This window comes from Lagenorhynchus albirostris, chromosome 16, assembly GCF_949774975.1.
Source record: "Lagenorhynchus albirostris chromosome 16, mLagAlb1.1, whole genome shotgun sequence".
NCBI classification, from domain to species: domain Eukaryota; kingdom Metazoa; phylum Chordata; class Mammalia; order Artiodactyla; family Delphinidae; genus Lagenorhynchus; species Lagenorhynchus albirostris.
Genome location: NC_083110.1, coordinates 14,155,914 through 14,175,319, shown reverse-complemented (window position 1 = coordinate 14,175,319; position 19,406 = coordinate 14,155,914). Strand labels below are relative to the sequence as shown.

The 19,406-nt window shown below is 42.0% G+C and overlaps 2 protein-coding genes across 7 annotated transcripts in view; one reads left to right on the top strand and one right to left on the bottom strand.

Moving 5' to 3' along the window:
* Positions 1-19,406, bottom strand: part of CDK1 (cyclin dependent kinase 1) — a 221,929-nt gene that overhangs the window by 62,502 nt on the left and 140,021 nt on the right. Inside the window, exon 8 of one of the 2 annotated variants that reach the window (XM_060127190.1) lies at positions 18,684-18,817. The exons of the other annotated variant lie outside the window; for it this stretch is intronic. Within the exon in view, the coding sequence (XP_059983173.1) occupies positions 18,812-18,817 (6 nt within the window). The 3' untranslated portion in view covers positions 18,684-18,811. Of the gene's footprint in view, positions 1-18,683; positions 18,818-19,406 lie in introns of those variants that run through there. 2 annotated transcript variants of the gene reach the window in all.
* The window catches only part of RHOBTB1 (Rho related BTB domain containing 1), a 68,417-nt gene continuing 56,788 nt past the window's right edge, over positions 7,778-19,406 (top strand). For 2 of the 5 annotated variants that reach the window (XM_060127180.1, XM_060127174.1), the window contains exons 1-2: positions 8,363-8,585; positions 10,639-10,689. The gene's annotated coding sequence lies outside the window, so the exon portion shown is untranslated. Of the gene's footprint in view, positions 7,861-8,361; positions 8,586-8,673; positions 9,674-10,638; positions 10,690-19,406 lie in introns of those variants that run through there. The other 3 variants (XM_060127176.1, XM_060127175.1, XM_060127177.1) reach the window with 3 other exon arrangements.

The window sequence follows — 19,406 nt, the reverse complement described above, 5'->3', positions numbered from 1 at the left end:
GCCTCTCTTGTTGTGGAGCACAGGGTCCAGACATGCAGGCTCAGTAGTTGTGGCCCACGGGCCCAGTTGCTCCGTGGCATGTGGGATCTCCCAGCCCAGGGCTCGAACCCGTGTCCCCTGCATTGGCAGACAGATTCTCAACCACTGCGCCACCAGGGAAGCCCCCATTTGTTTATTTTTGTTTTTATTTCCATTACTCTAGGAGGTGGGCCAAAAAATATCTTGCTGTGGTTTATGTCAAAGTGTGTTCTTCCTATGTTTTCCTCTAAGAGTTTTATAGTGCCCGGTCTTACATTTAGGTCTCTAATCCATTTTGAGTTTATTTTTGTGTATGGTGTTAGGGAGTGTTCTAATTTCATTCTTTTACATGTAGCTGTCCAGTTTTCCCAGCACCACTTATTGAAGAGACTGTCTTTTCTCCATTGTATATCCTTGCCTCCTTTGTCATGGATTAGTTGACCATAGGGGCATGGGTTTATCTCTGGGCTTTCTATCCTGTTCCATTGATCTATATTTCTGTTTGTGTGCCAGGACCATATTGTCTTGATTACTGTAGCTTTGTAGTATAGGCTGAAGTCAGGGAGTCTGATTCCTCCAGCTCCGTTTTTCTTTCTCAAGATTGCTTTGGCTATTCGGGGTCTTTTGTGTCTCCATACAAATTTTAAAACTTTTTCTTCTAGTTCTGTAAAAAATGCCATTGGCAATTTGATAGGGATTGCACTGAATCTGTAGATTGCTTTGGGTACTATAGTCATTTTCACAATATTGATTCTTCTAATCCAAGAACATGGTATATCTCTCCATATGCTGGTATCATCTTTAATTTCTTTCATCAGTGTCTTATATTTTCTGCATACAGGTCTTTTGTCTCCCTAGGTAGGTTTATTCCTAGGTATTTTATTCTTTTTTTGCAATGGTAAATGGGAGTGGTTCCTTAATTTCTCTTTCAGATTTTTCATCATTAGTGTATAGGAATGCAAGGGATTTCAGTACATTAATTTTGTATCCTGCAACTTTAACAAATTAATTGATTAGCTCTAGTAGTTTTCTGGTGGCGTCTTTAGGATTCTCTATGTATAGTGTCATGTAATCTGCAAACAGTGACAGTTTACTTCTTCTTTAGCAATTTGTATTCCTTTGATTTCTTTTTCTTCTCTGATTGCCGTGGCTAGAACTTCCAAAACTATTTTGAATAACAGTGGTGAGAGTGGATATCCTTGTCTTGTTCCTGATCTTAGAGGAAATGATTTCAGTTTTTCACCATTGAGAATGATGTTTGCTGTGGGTCTGTCGTAAATGGCCTTTATTATGTTGAAGTAGGTTCCCTCTATGCCCACTTTCTGGAGAGCTTTTATCATAAATGGGTGTTGAATTTTGTCAAAAGCTTTTTCTGCATCTATTGAGATGATCATATGGTTTTTATTCTTCAGTTTGTTAATATGGTGTACCACATTGATTGATTTGCGTATATTGAAGAATCCTTGCATCCCTGGGATAAATCCCACTTGATCATGGTGTATGATCCTTTTAATGTGTTGTTGGATTCTGTTTGCTAGTATTTTGTTGAGAATTTTTGCATCTATTTTCATCAGTGATATTGGTCTGTAATTTTCTTTTTTTGTAGTATCTTTGTCTGGTTTTGGTATCAGGGTGATGGTGGCCTCATAGAATGAGTTTGAGAATGTTCCTTCCTCTGTAATTTTTTGGAAGAGTTTGAGAAGGATGGGTGTTAGCTCTTCTCTAAATGTTTCATAGAATTCACCTGTAAAGCCGTCTGGTCCTGGACTTTTGTTTGTTGGAAGAATTTTAATCACAGTTTCAATTACATTCCTTGTGACTGGTCTGTTCATATTTTCTATTTCTTCCTGGTTCAGTCTTGGAAGGTTATACCTTTCCAAGAATTTGTCCATTTCTTCCAGGTTGTCCATTTTATTGGCATAGAGTTGCTTGTAGTAGCCTCTTAGGATGCTTTGTATTTCTGCAGTGTCTGTTGTAACTTCTCCTTTTTCATTTCTAATTTTAGTGATTTGAGTCCTCTCCCTCTTTTTCTTGATGAGTGTGGCTAATGGTTTATCAAATTGTTTATCTTCTCAAAGAACCAGCTTTTAGTTTTATTGATCTTTGCTATTGTTTTCTTTGTTTCTATTTCATTTATTTCTGCTCTGATCTTTATGATTTCTTTCCTTTTGCTAACTTTGGGTTTTGTTTGTTCTTCTTCTCTAGTTCCTTTAGGTGTAACGTTAGATGGTTTATTTGAGATTTTTCTTGTTTCCTGAGGTAGGCTTGTATAGCTATCAACTTCCCTCTTAGAACTGCTTGTGCTGCATCCCACAGGTTTTGGATCATCGTGTTTTCATTGTCATTTGTCTCTAGGTGTTTTTTGATTTCCTCTTTGATTTCTTCAGTGACCTCTTGCTTATTTAGTAACGTTTTGTTTAGCCTCCATTTGTTTGTGTATTTTACGTTTTGTTCCCTGTAATTGATTTCTAATCTCATAGCGTTGTGGTCAGAAAAGATGCTTGATATGATTTCAATTTTCTTAAATTTACTGAGGCTTGATTTGTGACCTAGGATGTGATCTATCCTGGAGAATGTTCTGTGCACACTTGAGAAGAAAGTGTAATCTGCTGTTTTTGAATGGAATGTCCTATAAATATCAATGAAATCTATCTGGTCTATTGTGTCATTTAAAGCTTGTGTTTCCTTATTAATTTTCTGTTTGGATGATCTGTCCATTGGGGTAAGTGAGGTGTTCAAGTCCCCCATTATTATTGTGTTACTGTCAATTTCTTCTTTTAGTGCTGTTAGCCATTTCCTTATGTACTGAGGTGCTCCTATGTTGGGTGCATATATATTTATAATTGTTATATCTTCTTCTTGGATTGATCCCTTGATTGTTACGTAGTGTCTTTCCTTGTCTCTTGTAACATTCTTTATTTTAAAGTCTATTTTATCTGATATGAGTATTGCCACTCCAGCCTTCTTTGGATTTCCATTTGCATGGAATATCTTTTTCCATACCCTCACTTTCAGTCTGTATGTGTCCCTAGGTCTGAAGTGGGTCTCTTGTAGACAGCATATATACGGGTTTTGCTTTTGTATCCATTCAGCAAGCCTGTGTCTTTTGGTTGGATCATTTAATCCATTCACGTTTAAGGTAATTATCGATATGTATGTTCCTATTACCATTTTCTTAATTGTTTTGCGTTTGTTTTTCTAGGTGCTTTTCTTCTCTTGTATTTCCCACTTAGAGAAGTTCCTTTAGCATTTGTTGTAGAGCTGGTTTGGTGGTGCTGAATTTTCTTAGCTTTTGCTTGTCTGTAAAGCTTTTGATTTCTCCATCGAATCTGAATAAGATCTTTGCCGGGTAGAGTAATCTTGGTTGTAGGTTCTTCCCTTTCATCACTTTATCATGCCACTCCCTTCTGGCTTGTAGAGTTTCTGCTGAGAAATCAGCTGTTAACCTTATGGGAGTTCCCTTGTATGTTATTTGTCATTTTTCCATTGCTGCTTTCCATAATTTTTCTTTGTCTTTAATTTTTGCCAATCTGATTACTATGTGTCTCGGTGTGTTTCCCCCTGGGTTTATCCTGTATGGGACTCTCTGCACTTCCTGGACTTGGGTGGCTATTTCCTTTCCCATGTTAGGGAAGTTTTCGACTACAATCTCTTCAAATATTTTCTCGGGTCCTTTCTCTCTCTTTCTTCTCCTTCTGGGACTCCTATAATGCGAATGTTGTTGCGTTTAATGTTGTCTCACAGGTCTCTTAGGCTGTCTTCATTTCTTTTCATTCTTTTTTCTTTATTCTGTTCCGCAGCAGTGAATTCCACCATTCTGTCTTCCAGGTCACTTATCTGTTCTTCTGCCTCAGTTATTCTGCTATTGATTCCTTCTAGCGTATTTTTCATTTCGGTTACTGTATTGTTTATCTCTGTTTGTTTGTTCTTTAATTCTTCTTGATCTTTGTTAAACATTTCTTGCATCTTCTCCATCTTTGCCTCCATTCTTTTTCCAAGGTCCTGGATCATCTTCACTGTCATTATTCTGAATTCTTTTTCTGGAAGGTTGCCTATTTCAGTTAGTTGTTTTTCTGGGGTTTTATCTTGTTCCTTCATCTGGTACATAGCCCTCTGCCTTTTCATCTTGTCTATCTGTCTTTGAGTGTGGTTTTTGTTCCACAGGCTGCAGGATTGTAGTTCTTCTTGCTTCTGCTCCAGGATATATTTTTGAAGGAAAAAAAAAAATCTCAAAACTCAGTAATTAAAAAAATCCAATTACAAAGTAGGCCAAAGAGATGAACAGATATTTCAGCAAAAAGAGACATGGGACATGAGATGTTCAACATCATTAGTCATTAGGGAAATCCAGATTAAAACCACAATGACTTGTCCCTACAAAGCTACTGTACAATTGAAAACAAATATTTTTTAATACTGATAATACCAAATACTGGTGAGATCTTGGAGAAACTAGATTTCTCATACATTACTGGTGGGAATGTAAAATGGTACAGCCACTCTGGAACATAGTTTGACAGTTTCTTAGCATATGACCCAGCAATGGCATTCTTGGGCATTCATCCCAAAGAAATAAAAAACTTAAGTTCACACAAATACCTACAATGCAATGTTTACAGAAGTATTATTCTTAATGGCAAAATACTGGAAGCCACTCAAAAGTTCCTCAATGGGAAAATGGATGAACAAATTCTGGTGTATCCATCCAATAGTTTACTTAGCAATAAAAAGAAATGAACTACTGATATATGAAACACCCTGGATGAACCTCAAGAGCATTCTGCCTAGTAAAACAAATTTTTCATTCAATCTCAAAACGTTACATACTGTATGCTCTTATTAAAGTAAGCCTCAAAATGTCAAAATTCTAGAGATGGAGAAGAGATTAATGGTTGGTGGGGATGCAAATACCAAGATTTAGCATGAAGAAGTTCTTTTATGATGATGAAACTTCTGTATCTTGATTGTGAGATTTTTTTTTTAATCCTGTGACTTCGGTAAATAATTACCATAAAAGGTAGTCAAAAGTCTTTACACCACTTTTGTGCAGTACAATCCTGAGTGTTTAAATACACAGTGTTGGTTTAATTAAGCTTAAGTACCAAATTTTTCTTTTATTTTTGGCTGCACTGGGTCTTTGTTGCTGCGCTTGGGCTTTCTCTAGTCGCGGCGAGCGGGGGCTACTCTTCGTTGTGATGCACAGGCTTCTCATTACGGTGGCTTCTCTTATTGTGGAGCACGGGCTCTAGGTGTGTGGCTTCAGTAGTTGCAGCACACGGGGTCAGTAGTTGTGGTGCACAGGCTTCAGTAGTTGCAGCACGTGGGCTCAGTAGTTGTGGCTCGCGGGCTCTAGAGCGCAGGCTCTGTAGTTGTGGCACACGGGCTTAGTTGCTCCGCGGCGTGTGGGATCTTCCTGGACCAGGGCTCAAATCCGTGTCCCCTGCACTGGCAGGCGCATTCTTAATGGCTGCACCACCAGGGAAGTCCCACCAATTTTTATATTTATTAAAAGTGAATGGTATTGATTTTATTAGCAAGCCACAATTTTAGTATACACATGTGGATTATTTTGTGGTAATAACAAGAACAGGGCAATAACAAGATTCATGGCAGTGCTTCAGAGGATTATTTGCTATTGTTCTTTTCCTTTCCTGTTGGCAAAATATAGTCTGTACTCATTTTGTCCAACTTTTTTAGAATCCTGAGTTTCATGTGTAAAATTTGGGGGCTACATAGCACCATTGTGGCAACCTCTTTCTCAAATCACTGCCCTGGTTGGGAAGGACTTCCTTAAGTCATGACCTTTCCTCTGCCGCACCTGAATTATTGTTTACACCAATTCATTTTCCTGGACATTCTTCCGGTCATTTTCCCTCAGATGTAGGCATCCAACTGGGTAATTCCATAATGATGGTTAATTCTTTGCCCCCTGGAGAAGAAGCATCCTTTGGAAGGCCTATCTGAGCCTCAGTGCCCCCTAGGGGTGGAGGGCAACGTCTGAACAGTTGCCTACCAACTGGGGTCTTTGTATAGGTGTCCTTCTGGTCCTACCACCTACCTGCTGCTTAAACAAGCCATTTAATTCTTTTTAATTTATAACTGGGGAAATGAAAGAAATTGAGAAGAGGCAGGATGTCAAAAAGCCAATTAGTGGTAAAATAAGGCCTTAGCACAGGCTGACCCAGGTGCAAATGCAGCTGTCAAAATCTCAGGAAATTGCCTCTGTGTGCCTCAGTTTCCTCATCTATAAAATGGTTATGTTAACAATGGCATCTACCTCATCTGCTGCTGTGAGCTTGAGACAATGTGTTTGGAATCTCCTAGCCTAACCCATTGCCTGCCACATGTGAAGGCCATAATACATGTTGATTCCTATTTCTTTTGAGGTTTTACACTATTTTTTAGCCCCTCTGGACAGTTTGAAGAGAAATGGCTTGCAATAAAGCGAACTGATTGCTAGGAGTGAACAGGGTTCATTAACTTTTCCCAAGAAAGAAATGTGTTCCTGAAACAAATGTATAATATATTGATTAAACCTTTCAAAATGGAGTCACTTTTACATAGACTAAGCAAAGTCTGTTTTGTGCCAAGTAAATGATCACCCCCTCATGTATCTGTGTTGAAGTTCTTAGAGTAGACGCCCATACTTGACTTTTCATTATCCTCTTCTCTGGGTATCAAAGATTAGGGACTAATAATTCCATTCCCAACAGACAGTTCAGTGAGGATGGCTTAAACAAAGCAGGTTGCCCTTAATAACCTTCCTTGTAAAAACACTGAATATCACTATATTCTGGGGTCTCTGGGAAATTCAGAGAGCACCAGGCAAGACTTGGTCCCCAAAGGGAATATAAACTAGTGAGGAAGAGTAGGAATAGCCAATGTAGTAAAACTCATCTGGGGAGCCTACGAAGGGAGAGCAAGTATTCCATCTGGGAATCTGAAGATGGTTTCTTGGAAGAAACCGAGGGAGAGAGGGGTATGTTCGCATGTATAATTTTTTTCTAATGTTCTGTTTCTTGAGGGATAACACAAAGAGACAGCCTTTGCAATAGAATGTGGGTCCCTCTTTCCCAGCCCTGCAAACCTTCAGGAACCCATTAGCTGAGAACTCCTTGAGGACATTGTTGCCATCTTTGTATCCCCAGCCCTTAGTACACAGACAGCCTCCTCGGTGAAGGTTTATTAAAGGAACAAGCCCCTTAAGGTAGCTGAACACATCAATACCTTCATCTCCTAATTGCCTCTTTATAAGCTGGGAATAAGGAGGTTTAAAACACAGTAATTTTAATAGGCTGACTGAAAGCACGTTGAGGGCCGGCACCAGGTTGGCTGTGTTCGCTGTCACCTCCTTAGAGCTTGACAGGGTACCTGACACACTGTATGTAGACACTAAATAAGTACCTTTTACGTGCGTGCATGAAAACTGCCCCTGGTCCTGTCCTCAAAGCTCAAAGTCAGCCTGGAAGAGTAAGAAAGAGTTCACGAGGAAGGACGGACTGTCGTGGGCATCCAAGAATTTTGACAACCCACGAGCGGCCAGAATCAATTTCACTTCCTCACTCAGCCATTTGTAGGCGGTTGTAAATCGCCTACTTACTCGGGGGGCAGCCCGTGTGACCTTACCGCCCCCTGCGGGGACCCCCACGAGGCAAGTCACAGAGGAAGGTAACCCAGAGGGGGGAGCCGGCCAACACGTGCAGCGCCCAGGGGAGGAGCAGGCTGGGCTAACGCAACCCTTAGTCAGCAGCTGGGCTCGGTTTTGAAACAAAAGCCCATGTCCTCCCTCGGAGTCCGCGGCCGGTCAGCTCCTTGGGGGAAGAAAACCATGCCGCCCAGCCGGTTAGTGGCCCAACTTACTTTTCCGGAGCCTGGGACAAAGGGCCAGCAGTTGTACGGGAATGGGTGGAGTGCTGGGGACAGAGGACGGGGTGGGGTGGAGGTGGGGGGCGGCTGGTCGTCCTGCCCCTCCCCGCCCGGCCGCTAGCGAGTGGGGCTGGGGTCTGCCAGGTACTGCGCACGTCAGCCCCGGGCAGTCTGCCTCCGAGGCCGGGCCCCCCCGGGTCCGCGTCAAGCGGAGGCACCTTTGCAACCCGCGCCCCAGCGCACAGACACACCAGGCCCCGGTTTCATGAATGAAATCCAACCGTGTGGCTATAAATAGCCGCGAAGGCTGCTAACGTCACGGAGCGAGCGGCGGCCGCCAAGGCGGCGGAGCTGGGTGCCGAGCGCTCTGTTCCGCCCGGCCGGCCAGCCAGCCTGAGAGCCGGGTGGGGGCGGGAGGAAAAGGGGAGGGCTGGGGGGCGGCGGCGGAAAGGGGCGAGCCCCTCCGGCCCGGCACCGGGAAGAGCGGCCGCGGCGCCGGGCGAGCCCGGGAGGCGAGGCAGTGCCATGCTGCCTTTGTGCAAAGTTGGGCGGCGGGCGGCGCGCCGCGCGCAGGGGCCCCGCACACCCGCGACCGCGCGCAGTCGTGGCTGCTGCTGAGTGGCGGGGGCCAGCGCCCCCCCCGCCCCCCGCTCCCCCAGCCCTTGAAGGCGGAGAGAGCTGGCGTCTCGCTCGGCTTCAGGGTAGGTTCTGTGTCGTGAGTGCGCTATGCTGTGAAACTTCTCCGAGCGGCCGCCGCGGAGCCTCGCTCCACCCGCCCCGGCCCCGGCGGGTGGCCTGTGGGAGCCCCGGGCCGCGCGCCACGCGGCGGGCAGCGTCCCGAGCGAGAGTCGTGGGACCGAGCTGCTCTGGGAGCCGCCCTCGCCTGTCTCGCGAGGCCGGGAGCCCCGCCATCAGAGGCAAGCAGGAGAGATTCCTAGGAGCGCCCGTCCAGCCGCACCCCTAACTTGGAGCTGAGAAAATGCACAACAGGCACCCTTTGCAGGCGGGCGGGGCGGGGTGCCGCGCAGACCAGAGGGCTCTCTTCCTTGGAAGGACGGTGGTGGGACTGCAGAGGGGGATACCCGAGCCCCTTGGGCTCTTGCACCCCCCTGACCGGTCAGCCCAGAGTTCGGCGCTCCCCACCACCAGCCGGTGTCCATGGAGTCTGTTGTGAGTTGCTGTGACAACAGTAGGAGCTGCCATGAGGGGCTGGCAAAACACCTTACCTTGTCTCTGCGCGCTCAGCTTTCGGGGAGAAAAACGGGGGGTGGGGATATGCAGACAGGGAATCCAACCCCTACTACAGAAGACGAAGTGGAAGGAAGGCCCAGCTATGTAAAAATGGACCACCCGATCCTACTGTCGCTCTGCCGTTTCTACCCTCAGTATCAAACATCTCAACCGAGGAGCAGTGTCAATATTTAGACTTGGAGGAGCCAGAAACTTAGAGGGGAGCGCCAGGCGCAGGGTTCTGACTTGGTTTTGCACGTCAGCACACGAGCGGTGCCTTTCGAGCTGACTGCACACGTTTGCTGGGGTTGGGGGCGGGGAAAGGTACGAAGATCGGTATATACACAAAGGCACCCAGACCTAGGAAGACCTAGGAAGTTAAGACCAGAGGAGTCGCCTTGACTTTGAACTTCCCCCAACCCGTGCTGTTCACGCAGCTCTGTTGAACCCCAGCCAGACGCTCAGCTTGAGGTTTCACTAGTTTGGGGCTCCCCACCACCAACCGGGGGCAGTGCTGCATATTCTACACCGTATTGTGGATCCTCTCTAAGCTGCAGAAGTATGTTATCAGTAGTTTTCATCTCTGTATAACTGTGCTCTCACTATCAGCAGATATAAATAGCCAATAGGCTCTGTGTGCAGCAAACGCTAGGCTTTTCTAAACATACAGATAAGTTTGTTTAAAAACACTCTTCAGAAATTTGGAGTTATATTTCATTTCCGGTAACTCTGTAGATGCCCAAGAGGGTCACTGATTGCTAGAAAAGAAACACAAGCTCTTTTCAATGTAAATAATGTCTACACACCGCTCCGCAGGTGAAGTGGGCAGCAAATTATTATTCAACTGGGGTTTCCTCTGAGATACCTGGATTGTATTTGGACATATTAGTGGGAAGGGGATTTAACTTGTTCATCCCAGCGTGGAAGACTTTGAAAACTCAGTCGGAAGCAATGAAATCATAGTACTCTAAGCTTGCGCCATTGATTGTTGTTTTGAGAGGAGCGTAAATTTAAGTGCATAGGGGCTATTGTGATCACAGAGGTGAAAATAGAAACATAGGTAGTTTGATGTCACTGGCACAACAGCATAACTTATTAACTATACAAATGTAATCAAATAGTAAAAACCAGAATCATTTGGACTTTTACTTATGATAATATGGTCCAAAAAATGCTATTTTGGAAGAATAGCGTGTCCACTTCGTTGACTTCCATATTGTTAAATGCCTGTAAGGTTTTCCTTGTTCCTATTCCTGAGTTTGTGGTTACATGCTTTGTTCTGTATCATCCCCAAAGGCTCAGAAACAGACTTTCAGAAATGCTGCAAAAAGTTAACCTAGCCATTTCAGGAGGTATATGACCCCAAGAAATGCCATTTTAACACCGACACTTGGCAGAAGTAAAGCAGATTCTGCCCTTTTGGGGGGAAAAAAAGGAAAACAATGTATGTTTAAAATGTCAGTGGCTCCCCATGTGATCCTAGCAAGCAGTAGGATTTATAAAGTATTTCTCTCTTTTGTGTAGGTAAGTCCAGCTGTGAGCAGGGTGTTCTGTTCTTCACTTCCAGCAAGCCAGGTCAGTGTTCTTTGTGCAAACCCATGACCATAAATTGCTGACATCCTGTGTCTAATTCTGAGCATGCATTTCAGAACAAGTTTCTTAGTCATCTGTCTTAAAACGGTTCGTCTTTGTCATGTTTTTATTGACTCAATTATGAATATCACAATTTCAGTGATTATTAAAATTATTCTATTTACTCTGAGCAAAGTGGCACTAAAATGGGCCTTGAATCAGTATGTTCTTTAAAGACTTTTCATTTTCACTTTGGGGATCCAAGTGGCGCCAAAATAGCTGCAGATACTGGGGATTTGGGTGCTTGATAATTAAGATTTTACATCTATGCTAATCTTAGCGCTCTAAAGCTGAAAGAAAATTGATACAATAATACTTGACATTTTTGAGCATGAACCAAAGTTCAGGTAACGTGCCGCATTCTTTATACTATGTTCTCAATCTGCATCAAAAAAATCCCTGTTAGGTGTAACTACTCCCTTGGTCGCCAAAGGACAGGTGAGGAATTGAAAGGTCAGAGAGGTTAGGTAATAGGTTCAATTCCTGCTTCTCTAGTAAATGGAAGAAATAATATTTTTTTTCAAGTGCTCTCTTACTCCAAAACCTAAATTCTCTAATTGGAAAAATCTTATCTCCAGTAGAGAAACTGGGACCACGAAAGGTTAAGCGACTTGCCTGAGATAACTTGGTAATTACAGCTTATGTAGTAACATTCAGTGGCACAGCTGTTACAAAAGAATAAATTCCATTCTCTTAAGTATTGTAAAACAGCAAAATATTAAGTATTCATATGTACTTTCTGGCATGGCCCTGTCAAAAATTTAAGAAAGTTTTTACCATGGGGTCTCTGGTTTTAAGGATCTCACAAACGGATTTAAAAGACAAGATATTAAACATTCATGTAGGAAAAGTGAGAAAATAAATCAAGATCATACATGCCAGAAGTTTGAACTGAGGGTCAATGGTACATTTACGAGAAGTTCAGCATTTTCCACCCTGTGGGACTACTTTGCAGTTCTATGTATGCATGGAAAAGAATTTCCAAGCACATTTTTGTCAGGATAGATAATAAAAGGGTGAGAGATTGAAGAAAGACAGAATGTAGAATTTCAAACCAAGAGGGAGACATGCATTCATTTAGAACTGCTAAATTACAGTATCTCAAACTCAAGGTGTTATTGCTTCAAAAGCGTTGAAACAAAATTGTGAGCTGTCTGAATCTTCACAGCATCAATGAGAAAGCATTACCATTTGGCATACCGGATTCCTTCTGAAACCTCAGTTTGTCTGATATGTGCCACGTAGATAGATTTGGATACCTAATAGTTAAATACCAGCTAAAGTTCTGAAAATGGCCAGTATTTAAAGATTAAGCAGGACATTTTCAGTTTTTGCCGGGGTTGACAACCGTCTCCTTCCCCCCTTTCATACTCCCCTCCTACTTTTTGTAGAATAATTTGTAACAGTTGTTAATCCTTCTCAGAGGGTATTATATAAAGGGATAATAAAAAATAAAATGGGGAATAGATTACTAGAGAAAGCTTTACTATATTATCTTTTTTAATGTACTGAAAAACCCCAACCCAAGCTAATAACCCTAAAAGCTTAATTAGTTAAGAGATACTTTTAAGCATTTAAGGGGTTGTTATAAGCTGTCCTATTACACCTTTGTCCTGTAAAAGTTGTTATATAGTGTATCATTACAAAATAGATCATAAGAGCACTGTTAGACTGGGAAGATCCCATTACAGGTTAAGGCCTCATTATCAACTGATATTTGCTTAGCTATGACCATGGTATGTCGTAAATTATCCGTATAACAGCTATAAACCTATAATTACTTAAAGAGTAAAATTATACTCTGAATCCTATGATGTTAGCACCGAAAGAAGCTTCAGAATGAGCATGGTATCTCTAGTAGTAATTTAATTAGCAATCATTTGTTTGCTTTTTTGAACTTCTGAGGCTTTGGTTAATATACTTGACTTATCTTAAAACACGCCTGGAAATATTTGACACTTTACTGTGTTTTTTTGCTCAGGAAATTTACCTGTAGAAAACAGGAATTTTTTCTTTAACCTTTCTATTGGTCTTCCTTTTAGAAAACAGGCAGTTCAACCTCATTATGTGAAGGATGGGGTTCAAAGAGTACAGGCAATTGGAATCTGGTTCTTGTGTTCATCTTCTTTTGTTCACCCAGGCTTCCCACCAACCTGGCAACACCAAAGCAAAATTTGGACGGGGAAGGAAAAATAAGTCACAAAAAGTGTGGCGTATGTAGAAAGGGGGAGGGGGTGGGAGAGTGTTTGAGTGCCGGGGGAGGGGATGGGGAAAGGGAGGGCTTTGGCAGGGAGGGCAAGAAGCAGTCACTCAAACGGATGGGATGTGCATGGATTGGTTATTGACATGTCAGCATCAAAATTGTTCGGTTTTTTTGGTGGGGCTTATAAGCAAAGTAAAGTCACCTCCTCCTAGAATCTTTTGTTCTTTGTGCGCATTGGGCTGAAACTGGGAAATAGGCAAAAAAAAAAAAAAGCCACTAAAACGAAATGTGGGTCTGACAGGCACTCTTTCCAGATGTCCCAGGACACTCCTGTCTTCAGACACTCCCTCAGCTGTCCTGTCAAATACATCAGCATTTCTCTTATAAGGTTTTATCCACTGAGGGTGAATTAGAAGGTTTTACAAAGAAAGAAAGAGATGGATGCCAGGAGGTCCAGAAGAAGCATGATTACATTTCTCCACTCTGCACCTGAGTTTGTTATTGCATAGACACAGATGAATGGCAAGTTCCCAGTGCTAATGAGGTACAGTCTCAGGCTCCATCCCTCTGTGGAGAAGTTTCCTCTGAATTGTTACCCAGTGGTAGTCCAGACCCCTAATGACCACTGGAATAAAAATAACCAGTACTTATTATGCTCCTACTAGATGCCAGACACTTTACTGCATTACAGCTAATATTCATTATTAATTCCAATTTTACAGAAGCCTAAGGGAAACTCAGATATGTTAAGTCAGAGAACTAATTAGAGGTAGAGCTTGGATTTGTACCCAGATCTAAGAACTTGAATATATATTTGTTTTAAATATATCCTGGGGGGAAAAAACCACTTTAAAAACATTAAATTCCAGGTTATTCTTGCAGATGGTAGAGTACAGGAGTTAAGTAATTATTCTTGTAGGGTTTTTTGAATTTTGGTTTTTTTTTTGTTTTTTGTTTTGTTTTGTTTTATATTTGGTAACTTGAACCACACAGCAGTCTTGTCTGGACAGACTTGTTGACTCTTCAGGTCATTTCTAATATATTTTGATGGAAGTCACAATTGTAAGCAGTTGAGTCATGGAGGGTTGAATCATGGACCCAGAAAGGTTCTTAAGGATACTTAATCCAACCTCATGTAGGTGAAAAAAATCTGCCACCCAGAGAAGCAATGTAACTCGCCACTCTTACAGTTCATAAGTGGCACAGCTGGAACTGAACCCAGGTTTCCAAGGCCCAGCCCAGGGCTCAGTTCTATTACATAACGCTGCCTGAAACGTGCCAAGTCTTCAGAAGCCTCCAACTTAGCCCAAATTACAGCTATCAAGTTTGAAATACATCTGAAACCTAATATACAGCCAGAAGTGGGTGATAAGAGGATTCCAGCAATGTAAAGATAAGGTGGGTTCTAGGAGAAGCCTCACTTATCTTCACTGACACCAATATAGACCAGTCTTGCCTCGTCTTCGAACCATAACAGCTCCATACTCTTGATCCCTTCCAAGCTGTCTCTGTTGAGATACCTGTTTTCATCAAGTATGGAGCTTTTTTATTTTGTCTCTGGAGTTCTGGCTTTTTATTAACTGTGTGATGTGGGTGACATACTTCTTTGAACCTTATTTTGCTCGTCTGTAAAATGCTAACAGTATCACCTCTGTCAGAGGGTTATGAGGGTGCTATGAAATCACACATGTAAAACAGATAGTAGGTGCTCAATAAGGGTGAGTTCTCTTCCTAGCCATGCTAAGGTATCTTAAGGAAAAATGTTATAACACATAAGGGCATTCATGTCATTTTGCTGCTAAATGTTCTTCAGTCATCTGAAGTCTGATATTGCAAGGGATGATTACAGTGACCTTTTTTCTTGGGTGAAAATGGGCCCAATCGTGTCTCAGTACCAGCGGCGTCTCTGAGTACCAGTGGCGTGGGCACGCCTGGGTACAATTACATTTGTCTTCTTCACGGTCTAGGGTTGCCAGGGTTTACGTGAATTATTTTATTGCTTCGGTTTCTGCTCAGACTAATACCAAGCTCCTCTTGGAGATTTGTGGCTCTCATTTCCTTCCAGACACTGTTTAAGTATCTAACGTGTTTTCCACATAGACCTTTGCATCTCAAAGTATCCACTATGTTTTCAGCCAAATAACTAAGAAATATTTCCAGAGAATAGTGTTGCCAGTAAAACAATTTTGCTTTCAATTTCAAAACATGTGAGAGCTTCCTCCCATCATTTCAATTAACTCTAGTATTGAATCTTTCCTGTGCATTGGCGCTGTCTTTTCTCTTTGCCCCGGGTTGCCGACTGCTTTATTGACTGGGAAATACATAAGCACTACAATTTCCCCCTTTCACCCTCAGCACTTGATAGCTACCCTGGCCTACATTACATCTCTGGGAAGTGTTTCACACTCCTCTCTCCAGCTACCACACTTTGTCATGTGGCCCTTGCTGCCCTGCTTTGAGTTTTAGGAACCAAGCCTTTGGCAATGTGTCCTACTCATCATATACATGCAGGAAAGCTACTGATAACGATCATTTTCTTACTTGTACTTTCCCCCCTGTTTTTGACATTAATAGGCCAAGTGGCCTAGAATGGCCTTTATTTTCCTAGTGGCTCAGTTTCCCTTTTCAGTATTTGACAGATGTGACAAATGGCAAGATGTATGTCCTTTTCTTCAGGCTTCGGTGTAGCGATTAGTTGTTTTCCCCAGTGCTGCGGCTCAACTGGTGCGAGATGCTTACAGATCACCAACTGATCGGTTATACAAGTTTCAGTTCATACTAAGAAGTTTATTTTTAAAGCAGTGCTTTAAAGCAGTGCTTCTCAAACTTTAATGTACATACACATCACCTAGGCATCTCGATAAAAAGCAGACTCTGATTCAGAAGTTCTAGGATGAGACCTGAGATGATGCGTTTCCCAGGGGCTCCTCACTGATGCCAGCGCTACTGGTCCGAGGACCACATTTTGAGTAGTGAAATATACTGTACTCTCTAAAGTATAGTCATTACTCTATCTGATGCTGAAACTCACGCCTTGGAGGCTGTAAGGCTCCCATCTTATTTTGTTTGCTTCTTTCTTAAATTATAATAGAGAGTCATGGAATCTTAAACTTGAAAGGGATATGCTAGTAAATCAACCAGCACTCTGGGGAATAAAGGAATGCATTTATGTGCATACATAAGTTGATTAAAAATTTTACTGACAAAGGATGTGTGTAGCATACAATTTATAAATAATAATAAAATAAAGAATACTCTTTGTTGTGAACTCCATCTAGCTAATTGGTTAGTCTCACAAAACACTTGTTGCTTTTTGAGAACTCACCTATGGTACAACTGATGAGTGTAATTCCCATATAAACGTTGTCTGATACTTTCCCTTATGTTAATGAGTAAGATAAAAGTGAAATAACGAAGACATATGTCAGAACTGTACGCATTCATCAAAGATATGGGGGCTTCCCTGGTGGCTCAGTGGTTAAGAGTCTGCCTGCTGATGCAGGGGACACGGGTTCGTGCCCCGGTCCGGGTAGATCCCACATGCCGCGGAGCGGCTGGGCCCGTGAGCCATGGCCGCTGAGCCTGCGCATCCGGAGCCTGTGCTCCGCAACGGGAGAGGCCACAACAGTGAGAGGCCCGCGTACCGCAAAAAAAAAGATATGAATGAAAAAAAAAAAAAGATATGAATGACTGCTGAACCAGATAATAGCTTTTAAATATAATAAGATATTTCCTTAAATGTCCTGTTCATAATGTAACAGCTAAACATATTACACACTATTAAGTTTAATCTGCATTGTTAACATTTTTAAATCACTTTCTTAAGTCAAGACAATCAACAGAACAAGAAAGCAAGCCCTGATGTGAAGCGGTTGCCAGTTTCACTGGTATAAATACTCCCATCATGGCCAATTTGAAGCCATCATTGTGACTGAGCTGGAATTGGAAAGAGATGGTACAGTAGCACACCGTTATATAGCATTTCCACCATACAGATAAAATGTGCACAGATAACCTCAAAATATAGATAACAGTCAAATAAATACAAAGGAGTGAGTTCTGAGTATTTAGTACCTTTGTTTTTAGTATACTTTATTGAATTGAAACTTTATCTACTTTAATTTTCAACACTGACCCTATTTTAACAGGTTTGCAAAAGTCCTGAACACTTAACAGTTGGTTCGTGGGCTCGTAGAGGCTGGCTCCAGCGCACCACTGGATCTGGATCATCTGGTCCCGGTGATTCTCAGCCTTTGCTATACACTGGAATACCCCCAGGAATTTACAACCTACAGCTTTAGTAAATTCATGTCAGGGCCCAGGAATCTGGATTTTTTAAACATTTTTATTGAACTGTATCTTATTTCAAGAAAAATACACAAATCATAAGTATATAACTTAAAGAATTAATCACAAACTGACCACACACCTTCACCTAATCTAACTAACACCTGAATATAGAAACAGAACATCACCAGCGCCCAGAATCTCTTCTTAAGCCTCTTTTCAATCACTACCCAATTGAGCCAACCACTGCCTTGACTTCTAATACCAGGGATTAGTTTTGCCTGGTTGTGAACTTTTATATAAATGCAATCTCTTTTGTGTCTGGCCTCTTCCCCTCAATATTATGTTTGGAAGATTCATTATAATATATGCAGCCGTAGTTCATCCATTGTTTTTTAAAGAAGCTCTTCAGTTTTATCTTTTTTTAAATTTTTATTTTATCTATTTATTTGGCCGCACCAGGTCTTAGTTGCGGCACGTGGGATCTTTGTTGCGGCATGCGGGCTCTTAGTTGCAGCATGCATGTGGGATCTAGTTCCCCGTCCAGGGATCGAACCCGGGCCCCTGCATTGGGAATGTGGAGTCTTACCCACTGGACCAGCAGGGAAGTCCCAGTTCATCCATTTTTAGTGCTGTATAATATTCCATTGTGTGAACAGGCCTCAATTTATTATTTCTATATCCATCATACTGTCGACGGTTTGTTTCCAGTTGTTGACTATCACAAGTAGTGCTACCAAGGACATTCTTGCGCAGGCGGCAGTATTTGAAACGAAACAAATTCCCCCAGTGATTCGAATGAGCAGCTGATTTCTTGACTGCCTCCTCTATCATTTCCCCTCCTGTCTTTTATTTCTCATATGATGTGACCGAAGCTATTGCTTCTTTCGTGTGAATGTACTTTTAACACCTTAGGCCGTGAAGCTGTGTGCTTCCATTCATTACAGCACGTTCTCCTGGCTCTTTTCAATATAGGTTCACCAACACCCCCTTTCATCAAGACATCTGCTCTTGTGCACTCTAAATAGAGAGGCGATTTGGCCTCACATCAATAGCACGGAGGAATATTAGACATGGTAGAGATGGAGCCAAGGCTAAATCTGGCAGCCGAGCGTTAAGGCTCCTGGAAAGAGGCTTCAGGGAAGGGAAATTGTTTCCCTTTGTGTGTATCAAACCAAATCAACGGCAAACCTTTGGAATATTTCCGATTCTAAATTTTTCAAAATTGATTTATTTGAAGTAGACCAGGGACTCTCTTCTGACACGAGAACTGACATCTCTCAAAGTCTCATGATTTGATCTGGAAAGAGAACAGAAGGAGGTGTTGCCGTGGGCTTGTTCTACACCTAATGTGCCGCCGGTGTAGCCTTGCTACATCATTCTAGGCTGAGTGGCTGTGTAATTTGTGTCTTTGGGCCTATTGAGATATTAGTTCCTTTGATAGAAGTCAAGGGAGCTGAACGACCAGGAGCTCCAAGATGATGCTGTTGATGGAGTAGGATGGGTGCTCAGAATGGAAAGAAAGGTGCCAACAGCAGCAAGGCTTGTTTCCTGCCATATGAAAGACAACGTCACTTACAGCTTTCGTGATATGCAGAGAAAAAGTAAAGAATAGACACTAATTCCACTTAGCGAAAGAAGAATGTATTCCCACACACATAAATATCATAGTCCCTGGTTTTCCTACCTCCCCAACCTCACTTTTTTGTAAAATGTCTTTGTTATAAAATAACACATGTTCATTATAGAAAAGATGGAATAGGTATGTAGATAAGAAAAAAAGAAAAATTAAATCAGTTATAATCCCAGTTGGCATTAATATTTTAATGTATCTCTATCCCAAATATTTTTGTGTATATTTAGGTACATAATTTTTTTTAGGTACGTGATTTTTAAGGAATGGTGTTACTCATGAACCTCTAACTGAAATAATAAATGTACTCCTATAACATATTTTTAACTGCTATATACTCTCCCATTATATGGACACTTTTTAAAAATCCCTCCCCTGTGGTTGGATTTCTAAAATTGTTTCCAATATTTTGTTTCCACAGTAATATGATGAACACTCCTTTAATGGAATCTTTTTGTAATCCTAAATAGTTTTCTAGGAGTAAAGTCTTATAACTGGATGAAAGTTATGGACATTTTAAAGTCTTTTGAGTGCCAG